At 36.7% G+C, this 19,634-nt stretch overlaps 1 protein-coding gene across 3 annotated transcripts in view; it reads left to right on the top strand.

Annotated features, from left to right (window-relative positions):
* The window catches only part of LOC120087880 (uncharacterized), a 33,834-nt gene that overhangs the window by 12,301 nt on the left and 1,899 nt on the right, over positions 1-19,634 (top strand). For 2 of the 3 annotated variants that reach the window (XM_039044880.2, XM_039044881.2), the window contains exons 10-20: positions 97-210; positions 286-473; positions 10,484-10,695; positions 10,774-10,889; positions 11,689-11,731; positions 11,821-11,912; positions 14,910-14,958; positions 16,037-16,107; positions 16,368-16,487; positions 17,000-17,100; positions 18,306-18,351. In XM_039044880.2, the coding sequence (XP_038900808.1) occupies positions 97-210; positions 286-473; positions 10,484-10,695; positions 10,774-10,889; positions 11,689-11,731; positions 11,821-11,912; positions 14,910-14,958; positions 16,037-16,107; positions 16,368-16,487; positions 17,000-17,100; positions 18,306-18,351 (1,152 nt within the window). The remainder of the gene's footprint in view (positions 1-96; positions 211-285; positions 474-10,483; positions 10,696-10,773; positions 10,890-11,688; positions 11,732-11,820; positions 11,913-14,909; positions 14,959-16,036; positions 16,108-16,367; positions 16,488-16,999; positions 17,101-18,305; positions 18,352-19,634) is intronic. The other variant, XM_039044882.2, reaches the window with a different exon arrangement.

The raw sequence follows: 19,634 nt of genomic DNA, 5'->3' as shown, positions 1-19,634 counted from the left end.
AATTTATTAGATTGATGTAGCAAGGGAAACTCTAATTTGATCATTCATTTTCTTTACTTCTCTTTATCGTTCTTGTATCTTACTCTGCGTTGATAGACAAAATTGAAGGAGTCCCAGTATCAATTGACACCTTGGCGCTCTGATGCAAGCCACTCAAGTTTTGCACCACAATCACCCTTCCATTCTATTGGTGCAACCTTAACCACTTCAGTATGCTCACATCTTTCTTTTATATTTCCTTTGTGAATTAATTTCTTTTTCTTAATCTTCTAAATTTTGTGCCAGACTAAAAATGGCCTTGAACTGGTTCCTCAACCTTCATACTGGAACGGGAAGATGCCAGTTTCTTCTTCTGATGCTCAGACCACAGCTGATTGGGATCTATCAACTCATCATCAGATTGGTTTAGGTGTTGGTGTGGCAAAAAAGTTGGAACCAGATGATTTGGGGAGGTATTCACATCATGCAAGCAGGTGAGCCTGGTCACATGAAGACTGCTACTGAACTGAATACAATAACAACCATCTCCATTGTTGGTGCGTTCTGCTTTCATTGCATATTTTATGTTGCATGCCAAATGTGTTAGTATTGTCCAGAGATGAATGTTGATTTACAACATTACTTTTATCTCATCAATGACATATAACTTCATTATGCTATGGAATCCCCCACATCATCTTTTGTTCAATTTTATAATTTTCTCAAGAGTGGTAATCTTAATTTTCGATCATTGATTTGGATCATCTTAATTTCCGGTTAGTGAGAGGTGATGCTATTGCCCCCATAGTCTTTCACAAAGCGCATGCAATAGCCTGTTAACTCGAGGAAGCCTCTCGGTTGTGTCATCATTTTTGTTGTTAGGTATTATCTTCCCTGCAAACCGAAAATCCCCATCCTTTCGAGTGACTGGCTAAAGGGGTTAAAGGCACCTACCAGAATCTTTGGAAAGAGATTTCAAAAGAGCTTTCTGCTTTTGTTCTTTGGGTCCAGTGTGTGGTGGGTGATGGGAGAGAGACATATTTTTGGGAAGATCACTAGTTGGGAGGGACACCTTTCTGTGGGTTATTTCCTTAGTTGTATCATTTGTCTTCCTGATGTAAGAAGAATAGGGGTTAATTAAGTAATTAGGTAATATTCTAGGTTAATTCTCTTTTTACCCCACTTGTGATAAAGCCCTATAAATAGGAATCTTCCTTTCTTGTATCAAACATATTATTTATTCTAATAGAAGATTTGGAATCTTGGTTCTCGGAGATTTCTCTCCTTTTATCTTCTAGGCTGCATCAATTTGGTACTAGAGCAACCATCTGGGCCCACGTTACTGCCGCCGGTGAAAGACCGGGAAACTTTTGGTGACACTGATCATAAGAGGGAGCTTCATGAGTTGTGCTCGTTGCTAAAAAACCCACATCTAATTGGGGGGAACCCTTGAAATTCTAAGAAAGAAAGAAGAAACCAAAGATTTTTCAAGATTTTGCAAGAATGGATTATTGCCGATAAAAGATGTCCAAGAAAAATACAGCAGTTTGTATAGGCAAGAAAATCAATTTTACTTCCAAAAAAAATGTTGGGATCCTGACTCAAGTGTTTAGAAGACAAATTTCAACACACTAATTTTGCCTATGCTCAATTTTCTCAAAGAACCTATTGTTATCCATATTGGAAATTTGATTCTAGTGATTCTAGTGACCCTGGAGACGTTTTTAAGTCAATTTGGGATGGAATAAGAAGGCAACAATATCGAAAAAGGGCTCAATGATCCAATCAAACCCATTTTTCAAGAAATCAATGTAAAGATTGGGAGTTAGATGAATTAAATAATCATTAAGAATCATCAAACATGGATTTTTACAGCCCAAGAAGAACGTTCAAGACTCAAAATTATTCTTTTGGTTGTGAAACACGATCAAGAAAGGTTGATTTAAGAAAATCAATGGATGAACTCTATACCCACTATGAGATTGAAACATATCCAAGAATCCAACGAAATGCCTACTTTGATCCTGTAGCATTAGAGGAAATAAAGAAAACAACAAAAGAAATCCAACGTTCATGGGGAAAAATGACTCAATATGTTGTTCATTTATCAATTCATTTGCAAGATTTCAAGAACGGATTGATTTCATATATGGAAGAAAAACAAAGGAACTACGGTTGGACCCTTTTCAAATAGAAAATCTTGGTGATTAAATTGGGAAAAATCTTGTTAAGACCCATGTAGTTAACTAAGGTAACTGGGACAAAAATCATGCAAACGAAGTAAAAGAAAAAAGAAGAGAAAGAAGAGTTTGAAGATGTTAATTCAGAAATTGTCTCAGGTGAAGATTAAAAATCCAACAAAGAAGATGGAAAAGAGGTATCGAACACCAAGCAAGAACCGAGCAAGAACAACGACGCATTGATTGTGTTGGAAATGGATCACCAAACCGTCGAAGAACTTGAAGCAAATGATAAAAAATATGTGATTCTTGAACGGTGCTCTTTGAAAGGTCGTTTTTTTAGTGATTGTTCCTTTGAACACGGTTTTGAATGAACTTGAAGGAAACCTCTTTTTTTGGGTTTATGGCCGATGGAGAAGTTCATCTTTTGGTGGCAATATTGGATTTTTTGTCTCGAATTTATCCCTTTGATCTTAATATTTTTGTTCAAAATATAGGAGGTTGGTTTGATCATACTCCATTGAACAAGTTTTTCATTCCTTGTTTTGTTCATAATTTTTTTCTTTTTAAAACTCGAGGACGAGTTTTCTTTTTGGAGGGGTAGAATGATGTAAGAAGAATAGGGATTAATCAGGTAATTAGGTAATATTCTAGGTTAATTCACTTTTTACCCTCACTTGTAATAAAGCTCTATAAATAGGAACCTTCCCCTCTTGTATCAAACACATATTCATTCCAATAAAAGATTTACAATATTGGTTCTTGGAGATTTCTCTCCTTTTATCTCCTAGGCTACATCACTTCCTTTAAAAATCATTTGGTGATTGATTTTCTCGTGTGGACAGGGAGCTCTTGCTCATTTTAGTTCAGGTTCTATCGTGCTCTTTTCGATAGGTAAACAACGGATGTAGTTGCTCTCATTTCTTTTCTTAAGAGTCACCCCTTTTGTCTTAGAAGGAGAGATGTGAGTTTGGAGCCCTAATCCAATGGAAGGGTTCTCGTGTAAGTCTTTCTTCCAATGTTTGGTTATTCCTTCACCTTTGGGTGAGTGTCGCTGTGGAGGATTAAGGTCCCAAGAAAGGTGAGATTCTTCACTTGGAAGGTTCTTCACGGCCTTCTTCACGACTGTATTAGTATGTTGGATAGGTTGGTTAGAAAGACGTCGTCGTTTGTTAGGCCTTTCTGCTGTATCCTTCCTTTTTTGGAAAGTAGAGGAAGACTTGGATCATATTTTTTGACATTGTGAGTTTGCGACCTTTGTCTGGGACTCTTTCTTCCAAATGTTTGGCATGATGTGTGCTCGACATAGAGTTGCTAGAGATATGATCAAGGAGTTCCTCCTCAATCCACTGTTTGGGGAGAGAGGCCGTTTTCTCTGGCTTGCTAGTGTTTGTGCTATTATTTGGGTGCTGTGGGGTGAGAGGAATGGTAGGGTGTTTAGGGGATTGAGAGGGATGCTAGAGAGATTTGGTCTCTTGTTTGTTTTCATGTTTCTCATTGGGCTTCGATCTGGAAGGTTTTTTGTAATTATTCTATAGACATGATTTTGTATAGTTGGATTCCCTTCTTGTAAAGGGAGTCTCCTTTTTGTGGGCTTGGTTTTTGTATGCTTGTGTATTCATTTTTTCTCAATGAAAGTTGTTTTCATATTAAAAAAAGAAGAAAGAAAGAAAGAAAGAGAAGAAATCCCAACCATCATGGGTTGGCCTAGTGGTAGTGGGAACATAAAAAAAGGCAAAGGGTTGAGGAGTCATGGGTTCAATCCATGACATTTGATATCCTACAAGTTTCCTTGACACTCAAATGTTGTAGGGTCAGGCGGGTTGTCCCTTGAGATTAGTTGAGGTGCACGTAATCCGGCCGAGACACTCATGGATGTGTATATACATCATATAAAAAAAGAAAATCCCAACAAGAAACAAGTATTTCAAGAAATCACAAGGCAAACACCCTTATATTATATGTTTACTTCTAGGAAATTCAACTATCACAATATTCAAAGGAAAAAACAAAGACAATATATGAAATATAGAACCAGTAAACTCTCGGCACATTATAGAGGGCTGAAGATCCTTCCCAAGAGCCAGTTGCTCACCCAAATTCTTCCTACCATCCCTCACTCCCCAAAACCCTTCTTAAACCTCCCCCACATTCCATGGTCCCCACTCACCCAGTGATTACCTCCTCTAACCGTTTTGCTTCCTACCTCCCAAGTGATTCCCCTTTTTACCCTTCCTCTCATAAACATGAATAACTTGTACTTTGAGCATTAGTCTCATCTCATTATTTCAATGAAGAGACTTGTTTTCGTTTCAAAAAAGAAAAAAAAAATGAATAACCGATGGCCTCACACATACCTCCTGGAAGAGCAGTCCGCCAAAATTTCTCCCATTTCCTAATTTGATTTGTGAGACTCCATAAAAGGTCTGATTTTTTTTTATTATTATTCCTTTTGAAAAGGAAACAGAATTTTTCACTGAAATATGGAAAGAGACTAATGTTCAAGATACAAAGAAAAGGAAATAGAACTTTTTTTTGTAAGCTTTGAATTTAATTATGACTTTTCAAGGGCTTCTATTGGATGATTTGCTTTTAAACTCCAGTAGGAATGGCTCCTCTCACAACCAATATGAAAGCCCTTCTCTTATCAATCCTTGAAGAGTCATGCCTTTGCAAGGAGAAAGAAATCCGTTGACTACAGATCGTCAGAGTTTTTTTCCCTTCTTCTTTTGACACTTTGGATTGAGAAGAACCATTAGACTTTCAACTTCTTTTGATAAATTTAGAGATATGTTACTTATACCTGCTTTTAATTGGTGTAAACGTTATCTTGTTTGTACCTTTTGTGGCTTTTGTGACTTTTGTGATTATTTCTTATGTTCTGGTTTCCTTTGTACTTTAGAGCATTAGTCTCTTTTCATTTTCTTAATGAAAAGTTCCGTATCTTTTTTCCCCTTAAAAAAATGGTGTAAACATTATCCTCTCTTTGCAAATTATATATTAAATGACCTTTTGGCTGATTGGAAGGCTCTTACATGACTTCCTTTAGCATGTGATGTTTTTCTCACATCTTTTTGTATATTTCATCTTGCCAAGGAAGTATTTGTTTCCTAGAAATAATAAGAGAAACTCTGTGTCCTGGGTTCGAATCCCATCCGGAGAAATAATAAGGGGAAAAAATAGAGGCTGAAGACAGTAACCATCTTTTCTTCACTTTTGGTTCAAACGTTTTAATAAATTTGCCATGGCCTGGGTTCTTTACGAGGAAACATTTCTTTGTATTGACAGTTATGTCCTGGTAACCCAGCACTTCTGATATCTTAGTCTTCTGTAGTGTTTTGAAAAATTTGGGAGGAAAGAATTCTAGGTCTTTAATGCTACTATGCTAGCGCTATGGAGTGTCTTGAACTATGGGATTTGATTGTGAGATGTTTTGGTGCACTTCTCTTTTTTCATCCTCGGCAAGGTTATAATTGTATCTGCCCGAATTATCTTGATTTATTTAGAAATGCAAAATGCCAATCGGCATAAAAAACAAGTCCAAATTATGAATCCCAAATCCTACCCAACACTAGCTACAACAACGGACTCAAATGCCAAAGAATGAGACCAAGCTAGTAATTACAAAAACCTCAATTACCAAAACACCCATAAAGAAGTATTTAATCTAGCCATTTACCAAAACTCCTCTCAAGATTTCTCAGCCCCTCGAAAACTCTCCATCAAGCCGAATTTCTCACAGCATAGCAAAACAAAGTGACGGAACTCTAAAACACAGACTTTTTTTTTTGGGGTAAAAAACATTTTATTGATAAATGAAATTAGGAGAGAACCTCAAATACCTAAAGGTGGTTACAAAAGAGATAAATGGTGCTTTGTTTTGCACCATGAAAAAGCAGTAGATAAAACGAACTCCATAAAACAATCAACAAAGAAAGAGTCCCGAAAAAGCTTGCTATTCCTTTTGCCCCATAAACTACAAAAGAAAGCACGCATTAGAGCCAACAAATTGTCTTCTTTGTACCACCAAAAGGATGACCCACCGACTTCAAAAAGAGAATGCAAACCATCCTTAGAACTCAAGGACATAGTTGTACAACCAATAGAACAAATCCTGTTCAAGTAAGGTTGTAGAATGCAAACCATTCGGAAGTAAATGATCAAGGTCCTATTGTTGCATTTTTAGAACACAACATTCTCGGTGCAACACAAAAAGAAGAAATTTCTCTAGAGACAGTCTTGAGTGTTAATACGCACAAGCACGCACATCAAGCTATAGAATTCTTTTAGCTACTAAGAGATCGTTTTGGTTTTATCTAGGAGGTCGACTTTTGATAAAAACTAATCTAATCTAAACCCAAGGAAAAAAATAAATACTGAAACATGGCGAAACTAGACTAAAATACGTCCTAGGGCATGATTTCGTTAATGGATTAACTGAACTAGTTGTTTAACTCTTAGACTGATTTAATGCTAACTATAGACCTAGAAGTCAATCCAGGTTTCCCCTTTTGAGCTCAACCTTTCTAACATCTAATCATCAATTCATTTTCATGCAACTAATCAATTAGATGCAACGGTAAGACCTTTCATTATTGATCTCCATTACTCTCCTATCACTTTCGTGCATAATTAATTTCTTCTGGGAAGATGACAAAAGGAGTAAAATCAACCACCTGGTTAAATGGGAAATGGTTTCTAAATCCTTAAAAGATGGTGGCCTTGGTTTTGGTGGATTAAGGAACCAAAATTTAGCATTGCTGGCAAAATGGGGTTTGGAGATTTTTACATGAGTCTGATTTCGTATGGTGTAAAGTGATCCAAAATATTCATGGCAAAGACCATTTCGACTGGCATAGTCTCCTTAGCCCATGGATCAACATTTCTAAAGCATGGCTGCAAGTAGAAGCATTTGCCCAGTTTGAGTTGGGTAATGGTAAAAGAATATCCTTTTGGCAAGACTCTTGGATTGATAACTCAAGCCTAAGTCTTCGTTTTCCTCAATTATTTAGGCTTACTCTTCTGCCCAAAGGGTCTATTTTCAATCATTGGGACATATCAACTCCATCATGGAATATTACCTTTTTGAAGATTGTTAAAAGAAAAAAATTTTGGAATTTTCTCAACTCCTTCGGTGCTTGAATGGAAAGAAGGTGGAGGCTCATGATGATACCCGATTTTGGGCTTTAGACTCTTTAGGAAGTTACTCAGTCAAATCCTTATCAAAGTGCCTAGCTGCTTCAGTGGCCATCGATCACCATATTTACAAAAGCCTATGGAAGTCCAACGGTCCAAAAAGAATCAATATTGTTATTTGGATTATGATTTTTGGAACGTTTAATTGCTCCTCAGCTCTTCAAGTGAAAATGTCTACTCACTTTTTATCCCCTTCAATTTGTCCACTTTGTCTTTCTGCAGGTGAAGGTCTCCCGCACTTACTTTTTAATTGCCGCTTCTTTAGGGCATGCTGGCTGAAACTCCTTGACATCTTCATGTGTGTTCGGTGCTTCCTTTGAAAATAATGTTGTTCAAATCTTGGGTGGTCCTAAGTTTAAAAAGCAAGCCAATCTTCTATGGATAAATGTGGTGAAGTCTTTGCTTGCTGGAATTTGGTTTGAAAGAAACCAAATAATTTTTCATAAAAAATCCTTATCGTGGATAAATCATTTTGAAGCGGCCAGACTTAATGCATCCACCTGGTGTTCACTTTCCAAGGCATTCTCAAGCTTCTCGGTGCAAGACATTTGTCTCAATTGGAGAGCTTTTACTTCACTAGATTTAGATGCTACTTTATTTCTTAGTTTTTAAGAGCTTATTGAGTTGTATTGAGTTGTATTATTTTCTCTTTAGGTTAAACATTGACATTTTCATCTTGTATCTTTTGGGATATGATGAGGGTGCCAGGGTGGTGTCAACCTAGTTGAGATGGCTGGCTGCGCCTGTTGATGTCCTTATCTCGTCTTTTTGCATCATTATGTCTCCTTGTAATCTGAGCATTGGACTCTTTTCATTATATCAATGAAAAGTTTTTTGTTTCATTTTTTTAAAAAGAACTACGAACTCAACAACTCATGTTACGATACAAATATCGCCAGTTCATAACGTATCCAAAAATACAGAGAAAAAGAAGAAGACTAAATAGGGAAAGGGAAGCAAGTTGGGCTCTTGATTCTTGTCTTCAAGCTCGGGATTGCCCTCCAACAATCTCCTCAATCATCTAATTCTTTGAGAGCTCTCAGTCGTTGCCTTTATCCAGAAATCGGCTCTCGATCGTCCCCATGGAGGCTCTAATTGAACTCCCCTCATCTGATGGAAAAACGTGAAATTTATGAAAAATTGGTCGTAGTGCCATGGCGCTGGTGCAAATTCCTCCCAGTGCCACAACACTACATGTCTTTTTTCTATGGTGCCGCAGAACTATCCTGTTTTTCACTCTCGGGTTTGAAGTGTCGAGTATAGTGCTGTGGGTGCCTTTTTCAGCCCTTTTCATCTTTACACAAACCCTAGGTTAGGTCAACCTTTGATCTCCCTAGGGGTATTTTCATCTTTTTTAACTCCAGTTAGCCTATTCCAGCTCAAAATCTCGGTTTTTACAAATTTGACAAAGAAAAGGATCCATGAATACAAATTAACAACAAAACCAATGAAATTCTAAGCCTAAGAAAGCACTTTTTGCGTGCTTTTCAAGTGTTCAGTCTCCCATGCAGAACTTGTCAAAGGCAAAGAATTTCACTTTCTTAGAAATCTTTACCTTTCAAAAAGGCAAAAAGAGAAGAACGTAAAGGTGCCTGCAGTGGGATAGAGAAGAGAGTATGGAAAAGTGAACTACAAGAGAAACCCTCGGCCGAGTTGGGGACTGAAAAGTGGGAATCCCTTCTTTGGACAAAGCAATTGATCGAAAATGACAGAAAGAAGGGCAATTACTTCTTCTTGCAAGTCGTTTCTTTTTCTGCATGGAAATTAGTTGTAGTAACGTCAGCAGATCTTTATTTGTTTGTTCACTCCATGGAAATTTATTGCTGGAAGGGGGGGGGGGGGGGTGAACGGAATTTTTTGCCCTTGTTGGAGCATTCTTTTAATCAACCCAGTCTTTTGAATGGTAGTTTCTTCAATCAGTTGAGAGGGGACGTAGAATTCCTTGAGTTCATAAAAAGTCCAGTAAGTTCGGTTGATATTCAGAAATTTCTTCTTTTTACGAAGGTGTTAGGAATGTTATTTTGGTTCCAATTTCAACCGGGTCTTAGAAAAGAGGTTGGAGGGTTGTTGGGGAGATGCTGATTGAATTCCGCTGAGATTTCTCACCCCTGTTAAAGTCTTAAATAAGTCATGAGGGTGATTTTGCTTTGCCCCGAAGTTCATGGAATCAATTCTTTTAAAGAAGTCAATGAGGTTCTTTTAGATGAAGTTGGAGGGGGACTAAACTTCTGGTCGGGGACATCTGATGAAAATGGAAGTTGAAGGGACTAGACCAGATCAAGATGTGAAGTTAGAAGAAGAAGTAAATGCTACTTTCGTGGATGATAAGGAAATTGCTTCCAAAATCCAAAGTTCTTACATTATTTTTTTGATTGGTACTGTTTAATGTCTTTATTTGACGTCTGGGTTTGGAAAATTCTAAAAATTGTATTGTAGTGTACGTTATTTTAAGTCTTATTTTTCATGAAAGCACATGCCACATTTAATGATGCCTACTTTCGTTTGTCTTCAGCACTCCAAGTCTCCAATCTTGTAAATCTATTTACTTTTCATGTTGTTTATCAGTAATGAAGCCCGAGAGAAAATGTTCTCCTTTTTGTTTGTGTTGAGATTGTTAGCATGGGAGCAAACGTTCTCCTAAATCTATTATATTGTTCACTTCGAGAAGACTTGGAAGTCCTTGGAAACGTCTGTCAGGGAGAAATCTATTATGGGAATGATATTTTGATATTGTTGTTGGTAATGTTGTTAGGTGTAATGCTGCTTTAAAGAAGCTATTAGTTTCAATGAACTGTTCATGGGTTGGTAAGGATACTGATACATAAAATGGGAAGAAGTTGAGAGCATAGAAATATTATGAAGAATGATGAAACCTTTTAAAAGCTTGAATCAAGTTGCAGTATAACAAGTAGAACTCTCTTAATCTTTTCCAACCTAACAGTTGGCAGCTAATAGTGAATCAAACATTGTTGTACGCTTTGTTACTATTAATAACATGCATTTTCATTTATCAATGATATGTTTCTTTTACCCAAAGAAAAACATGTCTTTTCATTGCTTATGTTCCCCGTGATCTTCTTGATATTTCCTCCAAAACTTACTTCTGATACTCTACTTGGTTCAAACAGTGAAGGAACAAACAAACAGGTGACATTCCGTGAACCTGTAAGCAATAGTGAGATTGATGACCAGGATGTGGTCCACCAAACAGAGAGAGAAACTATCACCAACTGGAGTTCTGGGCAATCCCCTCCTCCTGCCGCTTTTGATGAGCCAAGCTCTTCTCATTCTCCAATTCTGCCTCCAGTTCTCGAGGAACCTTCACCTTCATTTTCTGAAGGCAAATATAATTTTTCTGTCCTTGTTGTTAGCGTGCCAGTAATAGTTCTTATTTAACGGGGTTCACTTTTGGCTTTAGATGATGATCCATTACCTGCTATTGAGGCCCTTCAAATATCTGGCGAAGCCTTTCCAGGACAAGATCTCCAAGCATGTGGATACTCAATTAATGGAACAACTAGCTGTAACTTTGAGGTCCATTTTCATTAGCCCAATTTTCTACCTTTTTTAATCTGCTTTTGCTCTTTGTATCTGGAAGTCTGATGCTTACACTAAAATGAATAGTTACTTATGTTAGTAACTCATTGGATGCGTAACTTTGCTCCGTCTCCATTTTGGAATGAGATATTCAGACCATTCAGTAGTTCTATGGAATGTGGATTTTAATAAATGTCGGAGAAAATTATTTTCCAGTTTCTTGTGGTGTAAAACTTAATGTAGAGCAAAGATTTCATGTGTTAATGCTATAAAAGCTTTGGTGTGGGACATGTTGAATAAAAGCAATCCAAGAGTCTTTGAAAGGAAATATTTAGAGTGGTATGAAGAGTTGATCTAGTTTAGATTCATGCTTCTTTATGGTGTGAAACTTTCAAGTTCATTTACAGTTATTATTTTAATGAAATTTGTTAAAATTGGGAAGCATTCTATTTTTAACCTTTTAGGGTTTGAGGATTTTCTGAATTTCCAGAGAGTGAACGACTATTCTCCAACGGGTTACTATTCTTTCACGTTCAAGTTCATTTACACTTATGCTTTTAAATGAATCCAACCAGTCAAAATGCTCAAGTGGTCTAGTCCAAAGACAAAAATAGTTCTACCTTTTCTCTTTACCCATGCATGACATTTTTCAATATGCTCCTGGATGTTCTTCTGTTACTTTCCAATTTAGGAATGTCAAAACCCTTAAAACGTATGACGCTGCAAACTTCAAGAATTATTGCTGAGCTATTTAACTATTGTTTTGTAAGTAATGGTCCTTGTTTTCAAAATGTAGTGGGTACGCCATTTGGAAGATGGATCTGTAAATTACATTGAAGGTATCACTTCTAATGTGTGTATTACATTTTGTTCCTCACCGCCCACCCCTCTTTAATAAATCTTATGCTGCTTTAAATGATTATAATAGGGGCGAAGCAACCAAACTATCGTGTTACTGCGGATGATGTTGACACCTATCTGGCTATTGAGGTCCAGCCTTTGGATAACAGAAGGCGCAAGGTGCTGTATCTGAGCCATTTTATTTTGTTAGATCTTTAGGTGTTGTTTTTGCTCCGTGTTTGGGTGATGTTTTTGTGTATCATTTTGTATTCTTTTATTTATTCTAAATGAAACCTTGATTTCATACCTCAATGAAATTTGTTTCTTATCAATGATACTAATACTAATACTAATAATAAATAAATAAAATAAATGAAAGCATGATTTAAAGATACCCCCAAACAAAGGAAAAAGGTATCTGGTTTACCAATTAGTTTCTAACTATTGCACTAAAAACACAAATTACCAAAGTACATTGTTTAATCCTCATTCGTATTATGTTTGTTTCTTCATTTGTACTTTGAGCATTAGTTTCTTTTTCATCACATCTTGTTTCCCTTTTTTTTTTAGAAAACATTGTCCAATCCACATTCATGTCCCTCTATGACTCCTGGGTTTGGGCAGTCACTTGGATGTTAGTTCTTGAGTTCATTCTATGGGTATGAAGGAACCTCAACTTCCGTGTCGTGATAGGATCCAACCAGTCCGTAATTGTGGGCGGGGGCCTACAGATCTTGTGTTCCTCTAGAAAATTCATATGAATTTATTGACACAAAATATATGAATTTATTGTTAACACAAAATGTTGTTTTATAGACGTTTCTTTCACTGTAAATTTGCCATTAAGTTCATTCTAAATGGAATAAAATTGTATTTCATTTGCATAGCCTAAGCTGATGAGATAGATGAGTGTGGTCATGTTAGGCCACCCATTAAGATCATTTATAGGAGGGGTAAAGGGGTTAGACAGAGGGGTAGTTGGCTGTGGTCCTGCGTTGTACTTGTTGTTGGGAATGTTGGTATTTATACCTTTGTTTTGGCTAGGGTTAGTTATCTTATGTTTTATTCTTTTGACAAATTGTGCACTCTGCTACATACTTCTTCACATCCGATTTCATTCCATCCCAATACAATTCAGCAGATGGTTGTTTGTATGTTCCCAAGTACCCTGAGTGTCTCCCAATAACCGAATCATGGAAGGTATGGAGTGTCAATGATTCAAATGCGTGGGTGGCCTCATCGGACTAGGCAACCCATTTTTTTTGTCAACCTCGTCACGGTGTGGCAATAGCCCTGTAGTTCGTCACACAACATTTGTAATAACCGGTCAGGTCTAGAAAGTCCTTAGTTCCTTCACGTTATGGGAATGGGCTATTGCACCATGGCACAAATTTTTTCCTCATTTGCTTCGACCCCTCTGGCCAACACCCAATGACCAGATACTCAATCTAGTCTTTCACAAATTGGCATTTCTTTTTATTAGCATACAGGCAATGCTCATGAAGGAGCCAAAAAACCACTGTTAGGTGTTCCAAATGCATGGCCATATCAATTCTATACAAGAATGTCATCAAAGAAAACGAGTAAGAATTTACGAAGGTAGGGGCAAAAAACCTGGTTCATTAGTGCCTGAAACATTGCCGTTGCATTGGTCAACCCAAACGACATGACTAGAAACTCATACTCGTTTCCCATCTCCTTTTGCTACACCCTTATCTGATGGTAACCCGATTTTAAGTCTATTTTCGAGAAAACCGGTGCACCATTAAGCTCGTGTAATAGCTCATCAATCATTGGAATAAGGAACTTGTCTGGCAGTATGGCGTGATTCAACGCCCAGTAGTCCACACAGAAATGCCAAGTCACATCTTTCTTCTTCACTATGATCATTGGGCTGGAAAATGGACTAATGCTCAATCGTCTAATCCCCAAAGTCATCATATCATTATCAATCTTTCAATTTCTGTCTTTTACGCATGCGGGTAGCGGTAGGGTCTTACGTTGATCGGGTCCATATTTGTTTTCAGCTGAATGCGATGATCTATTTGTCGCGCAGGAGGTGACCCATCTGGCATATTGAACACATCATCAAACTCCCGTTGTAACTGGTCGAGCTCTGGTTGGAGTTCCGCTATGGTCTCTGTGACTTCTAACTCTTGGTCCTCTCATGAGATCCCTAGGGCTCGAAAGTCAACCAAAAATCCTTGGTCTTCTAGGTGCCACGTCTTGGCTAACATCTTAAGAGAGATTTTCATCCGGGCTAGTGTCGGGTCTCCCTTGATCACCACCTTCGAATCTCTCATCATGAATGTCATATTTCCTGATGCCTAGCACCGCGATGTGGTTTTTGATATAGGAGAGTTTATTTGAACATCCGGCTCTACCGCCAGAAATCCTTGGCTAAGAAACGTCGTGAGAAACTGGCCCCCAAATTTTTTGGTCCTTTCCGTGTCATGGGCTGTGTGGGAGGGCTCGCTTATTTATTGGATCTTCCGTCCACGACCCAAATCCACTTGGTCTTCCATGTCTCTCAGTTGAAGAAGGTAATCGGCAATCACCACATCATGCAACAAGATCTCTCCCTTTTGAATGATGAATTAGAATGGGTCTTGGAGCTGAGCAGATTGTCACAGATGCGCTGGAGTGAGGCTGAACAGGAGTGGGAATGCCTTGTAGAGTGGAAGGGGCAGGCTGATCATGAAGCTACTTAGGAGTCCCATGCGTTATTCCATTAGCAATTCCTGGATTTCCACCTTGAGGACAAGGTGATTCTTCTGAACGGGGGCAATGCTAGGCCAACCATTAAGAGCATTTATAGGAGGGGTGAAAAGGGGTTTGCACCCCAGACAGAGGGGTAGTTGGCTGTGGTCCCGCATTGTACTTGTTGCAGGAGAATGTCAGTATTTATACCTTTGTTTTGGCTAGGGTTAGTTATCTTGTGTTTTGTGTATGAACATTAGTTCACTATGGAGAGAGCAGCCCTCTTAGTTGGCTGTAGTGTTGCGTAGTTCTCTCATTTTGCTGTGTAATCAAGCTCGTTCCCCCTGTGTTTGGCTTATTATCCTATCTGAATATTGAATAGTAAGGAAGAAACCTCACAGGTCAGGGAGCCAAGTTGGAGTCTGCCTGCTATTTACCCTTGGTTGTATTTATATCTTGCATTCTTTGCCATTGCAGGGAGAGCTTGTAAAGGTTTTTGCCAATGACCACCGAAAGATTACTTGTGGTAAGTTTGTGACTTTAGATCTGGATATATTCTATAATTCATTTATTTGTTTATTTTTACAATAAAAAAAATCCACGACGATATTCTAGACATAAATTTTGTATATTTTACAAGTGGTGTTTGAAAATTGGAGAGTGATTTTAAGATAGTTTCAAGGTTTTGAGTTAATCTTGGTTAGGTGTCCATGTGTTTTTTTATGAAAAGAAGAGGAACCAGGACTTCTCATTGAAGATGTGAAACCCTTCCAGAGACCTTAGCAGGCCCCCAGGGAAAAAAGAAATACGCACATGATGACCCCGAGTTCTAAGAACTTACCCTATTTATAACCACTCAATGCTTACTGTTTTATCTAGTAATAGCAGTTATGCTATTATTGATGGTTAAATCACCCGTCAACCTAAAAGCTTCAGTTGATAGGTTATGCTCAATTTAATTATATCAATTTTTTAATATTCTTCCTCACTTATGACCTTAGAAATTTGTAGAAGATGAAAACAAGTGGAATTTAATATTAACTAAGAAGGAAATGACATTACAGAGGTTCAAACACAGGACCTCTTGCTTTAAAACCATGTTAAAACGTAAATCAACCCAAAAACTTCAGCTGATAGGTTATGGACTTACGGTAAATTTAATTATATTTATACTTCAACACCAACATGCCTCCACTTGTACTCCTAGCATAAGTCAATTAATTAGATTGTCTCCTCTGTTTCTTCTAGAAGAAAAAATTAGACTGTCTCTACTGGAAGCTTTCTTGGTGCACTGGAGTTCTTACCAGCACATGCTTGTTCTAATTAAAGAGTTCTATATATGTATCTTCTTTTTATTATTGGTTGTTCCGTGAGTATGTACATATAGAAACTGAACTTTTCAGTGATGTGTAAAAAGTTACAATAAGTTCTGTATTATCTTTTCTATCATTAAATTTGTCTTTTTCCCCCTCTTTTGCAACTATTAATTTTGTTCTTTTTATGAAAATAAAGGTTGTTAAGAACCTCCGATGATTCTTGTAATAACTCATAAGTGTCCTTTTAGTACCAATTACTGTAACTTACTGTTCCTTTCGTCTCAACAGATCCCGAAATGCAGAACCAGATAGAGAAGACTCTTTATAGTGGTCATGCATCATATAAAGTATCCATGTCGGTATGAGGACATGATTTTATTTACTGTGCTTGCTTGTCTTATTTGTGTTTGTAGATACATGCCTACTCGCACTCGTGCATGAGCTTAATACTTATGATGTATTTGTTCTTTCACTTGTTTTATTTTCTTTTCTTTTGGTTTCCTTGTATTTTGAGCATTAGTCTCTTTTCATTTCTTTAATGAAAAAAAATTGTTTCCTTTTCAAGACTAATAGAATCTTAACTGACCTGATAACTTTCTTTATTTTTACTCCATGGCAGGCTGGATATCTTGATATATGGGAAGGAGCTACACTGTCCATCAAAAGGGAAGGATACAGCATAAAATGTAGTGGGTCTAGTGGTGATGTCATCACAGAAAAGTTTTCTCCAAATACAATTGTACGGTTTCTGTGGTTTCCTCTATTTTTGATATACCATAGAGAAAAGCTAAGCCATCTTCAGTTGTCGAAAACTATTCTGATGAAGTAATCCTGTATCCTTGTATAATGGCATCTAATAGATTACAGTAAGAGAGTTGGTGGAATGGTAGTGTGGCTTTAGAGCAGTTGTCACACAGGATTAGTGAATCATCATTTCCTGACCCTTTTTATTTGCATTTGGATGGAACTGAAAGTTTACCAATCGTGTTGTTCACTATACTCTTGACTGGGAGTTTTCAGCCGTATACTTCAATTTATTTATTTTTAGCTTTTGCCATCAAGAGATTTTGATTTTATTATTTTTCATATGGGTAGGTTTCCTGCCTTGTGATAGGGTTGTCACTTAATCTTTCTTACCTCTTTGTAGTTACTTTTAGTCCATATATTTATTTCTGATCTCAAAAGAATATACTTCTTCACATTGGTCATTCTTTCCCATATAAACATTTATTTATATTTTCATCCATGTAGGTTTCAATTCCATTCGGAAATCCTTCTGAATTTACAATAACTGGCTCTAATAATGTTGAGCATCACTTGCGAGTGGACAACAATTCTGCTGATATTAGCTGGTGAGTAAGGAATGGAATGGATTTTCTCACTGTTGTAATTTGTTGTAACTTATGAACGTTAGGGTGGTCTTGTAATTATCTTTTTCGGAAATTATCTTCTCTTTTATTTTGTGTTATTTGAAGATTTAATTTAGGTTGGATTATTTCCTTCCTTAGTAAGGTTAGGTTATTTCCTTCTTTAATGAGGTCTACTAACCATTATATATGTGTCTGTGAGTGGCTTAGTAAATAATTGAAATTAGAAAGTTTCACTCACAAATTAATTGGTTTCCTTGGAAAGCGTGGGAAAAGAATTTTGCATCGATGTTTAAGGAACAAATTTTAAGTTGGCGAGTTTCTTTAGAAGTGGAGTCTTGCATATGCTATTTTCATGATCATTACTCCATATATGTGCAACTGCACATAAATGTTTTTGTGATAAATGTAAACTGACGTGTATTATAAATACACAAATCGAATTCCCCAATGGCAAATTCTAAACTTGATAAGAACCTTATATTTGTTGATGGTCATGATATTAGATGCAAAGGTTTGATGCTTGCAAAGGGAGAATTTAATTCTACTGAATTGCATCATATTGTAACCGGACAGTTCTTGATGCATGAGCCTGTAAAAGGGTGTGGAGACTAGGATATACTGGACATTTTCCACTAAGTTGATTCTCAGAAGATACTTTGTTATAATTTTCTTGTGCGCCAGTGTACTTTGAATACTACAGATAGAATGCAGAAGACCCAATTCCTCTTGGTGTGTTTTTTGTTGGGAAAAGTAGGAATATATTCATAATATTTTTAATTTGGGTCATAGCAGAAATTGTTGGAGCGTTGTATCAGGATTAGTTAATATCAGATTTCTCGAGTCTGATAAAAAGATATGAACACATTTATTCTTCAAGAAGTAGCCTGATATGATTAATTCTAGTTGAGTTCTTTTTTTTTTTTTTTTTTGGTCAGCTTCTGGGAGTTGATAAAAACTTATGTATAATTCTTATTAAATCAGTTAAAAATTCCGTTTGATCGAAAAAGTAATACTTCTTAGATTTTAGTTCATATATTGACAATTTACAGGTGTAGTTTGGGAAGGTATTATTTTGCTTGCATTAGATCAAGTTCTGAGTCTGATTATAGAATGTAATTTGTCTTTATATTGTAATTTTTTCGATTGCATTGTCTGCAGTGATTTATTTATTTATTTTTATTTTGTAGCTGCAGAGATACGATTGTGCTAACCTTGAGATTATTTATTCTAAGGGTATGTCTTCTCATATTTTGTCTCCAATTCTTTGCTTAAAAAGAATGGGATGTAACTTCTGTTTTATTTTCCTTTCGTAGGAGAGATCTTTTACTATAAGGGGTCACTTTGGAAGTATTAATATCTGTGGAAGTATATAAAAGATTTAACTCTAGAAATATATATTATTTAATATATATGTCCAATTAAATAAATTAATTAATTAAAAAATTCAGGACTACAGAAATGAGTTTTTTTAAAATAAATAAATAAATAAACTGAACATTCCTTTCACCGAAAGATGATTGAATATTTTGCTTGACCAAGGAAGATCAATAGCTCTCTCTGTCCTCTACCCTGAATCAACTTTCCTCATATGCAATCAAGCCTGAAAAACTAGTCCTAGTCGAAGAGCTATTGACACCTTTTAGTCTAGTTTGTAGAGAGCCTAGATTGTCTCTTCCTTCTACGATGATATTTAGCCTTCGTTTGACACGGTCCTTTCTTACTTTAGTTCAGGGTTGAGTTTCTCCAGAAAAAGCCAAGATCCTTATCTTAGCTTCTCTGCAATTCAATTTTTTGTATCCGTTCTATATTTTGATATTTCTCTAGTTAGTGTTCTATACTTTCATATTGCTTTTGTTAGTTACAGTGCCTCACACATGGATCTACCCTCTTCATGTAATTCCCACTGTCATTCATATGAATGCGTCCACCTATCCCACTGCCCAATCATGAGCATGCCCTTTTACTCTTGCTCTTCCGAGGATATGTAAATCTAATAATCTCCCTATTATAATGGTACTGAAGGAAAAAGAGGAGGAAATTTTAATTTGTACCCTTAAACTTTACAAGGTGGGTTCATTTTTCCCCCTTAACTTCCAATTTCAATGAATTGGACCATGCACCAGTTGCAACTTTTACCTTTTGTTAGGGCTTCTGTTTGAATGTAATTTTTATAACGTGTTTAATGAATTACAAGAACAAAGGGCATCATTGATGAGACCAAAGGGAGGTGACACTAGGACCAGGTGGTGTGTTTTTTCTTTTAATTAAAAAATGGTGAAATTGGTGAGTTGTTGGAGATCTATCAAAATATCAATTTTGTGCATTTATTTATTTATTACTCTTATTATTATTCGAAATGGTTTGAGTAATAGAAATTTTTTACCTAGTTTTTAAGAGTAAGTTGCAACACTTAACCGGGTCTATGTCCAGTCTAATGAAATTAAAATTGTAGCAAAACTTGACTCACTTTGCCAAAGTTGGGGGTAAAAACTGCATTTTTCTCAAGATAATCTTGC

The sequence above is a fragment of the Benincasa hispida genome, chromosome 10 (genome assembly GCF_027475165.1).
Source record: "Benincasa hispida cultivar pf3 chromosome 10, pf3_genome.v1.1, whole genome shotgun sequence".
Taxonomy (NCBI): Eukaryota; Viridiplantae; Streptophyta; class Magnoliopsida; order Cucurbitales; family Cucurbitaceae; genus Benincasa; species Benincasa hispida.
This window is presented reverse-complemented; position numbering and strand designations above follow the sequence as displayed.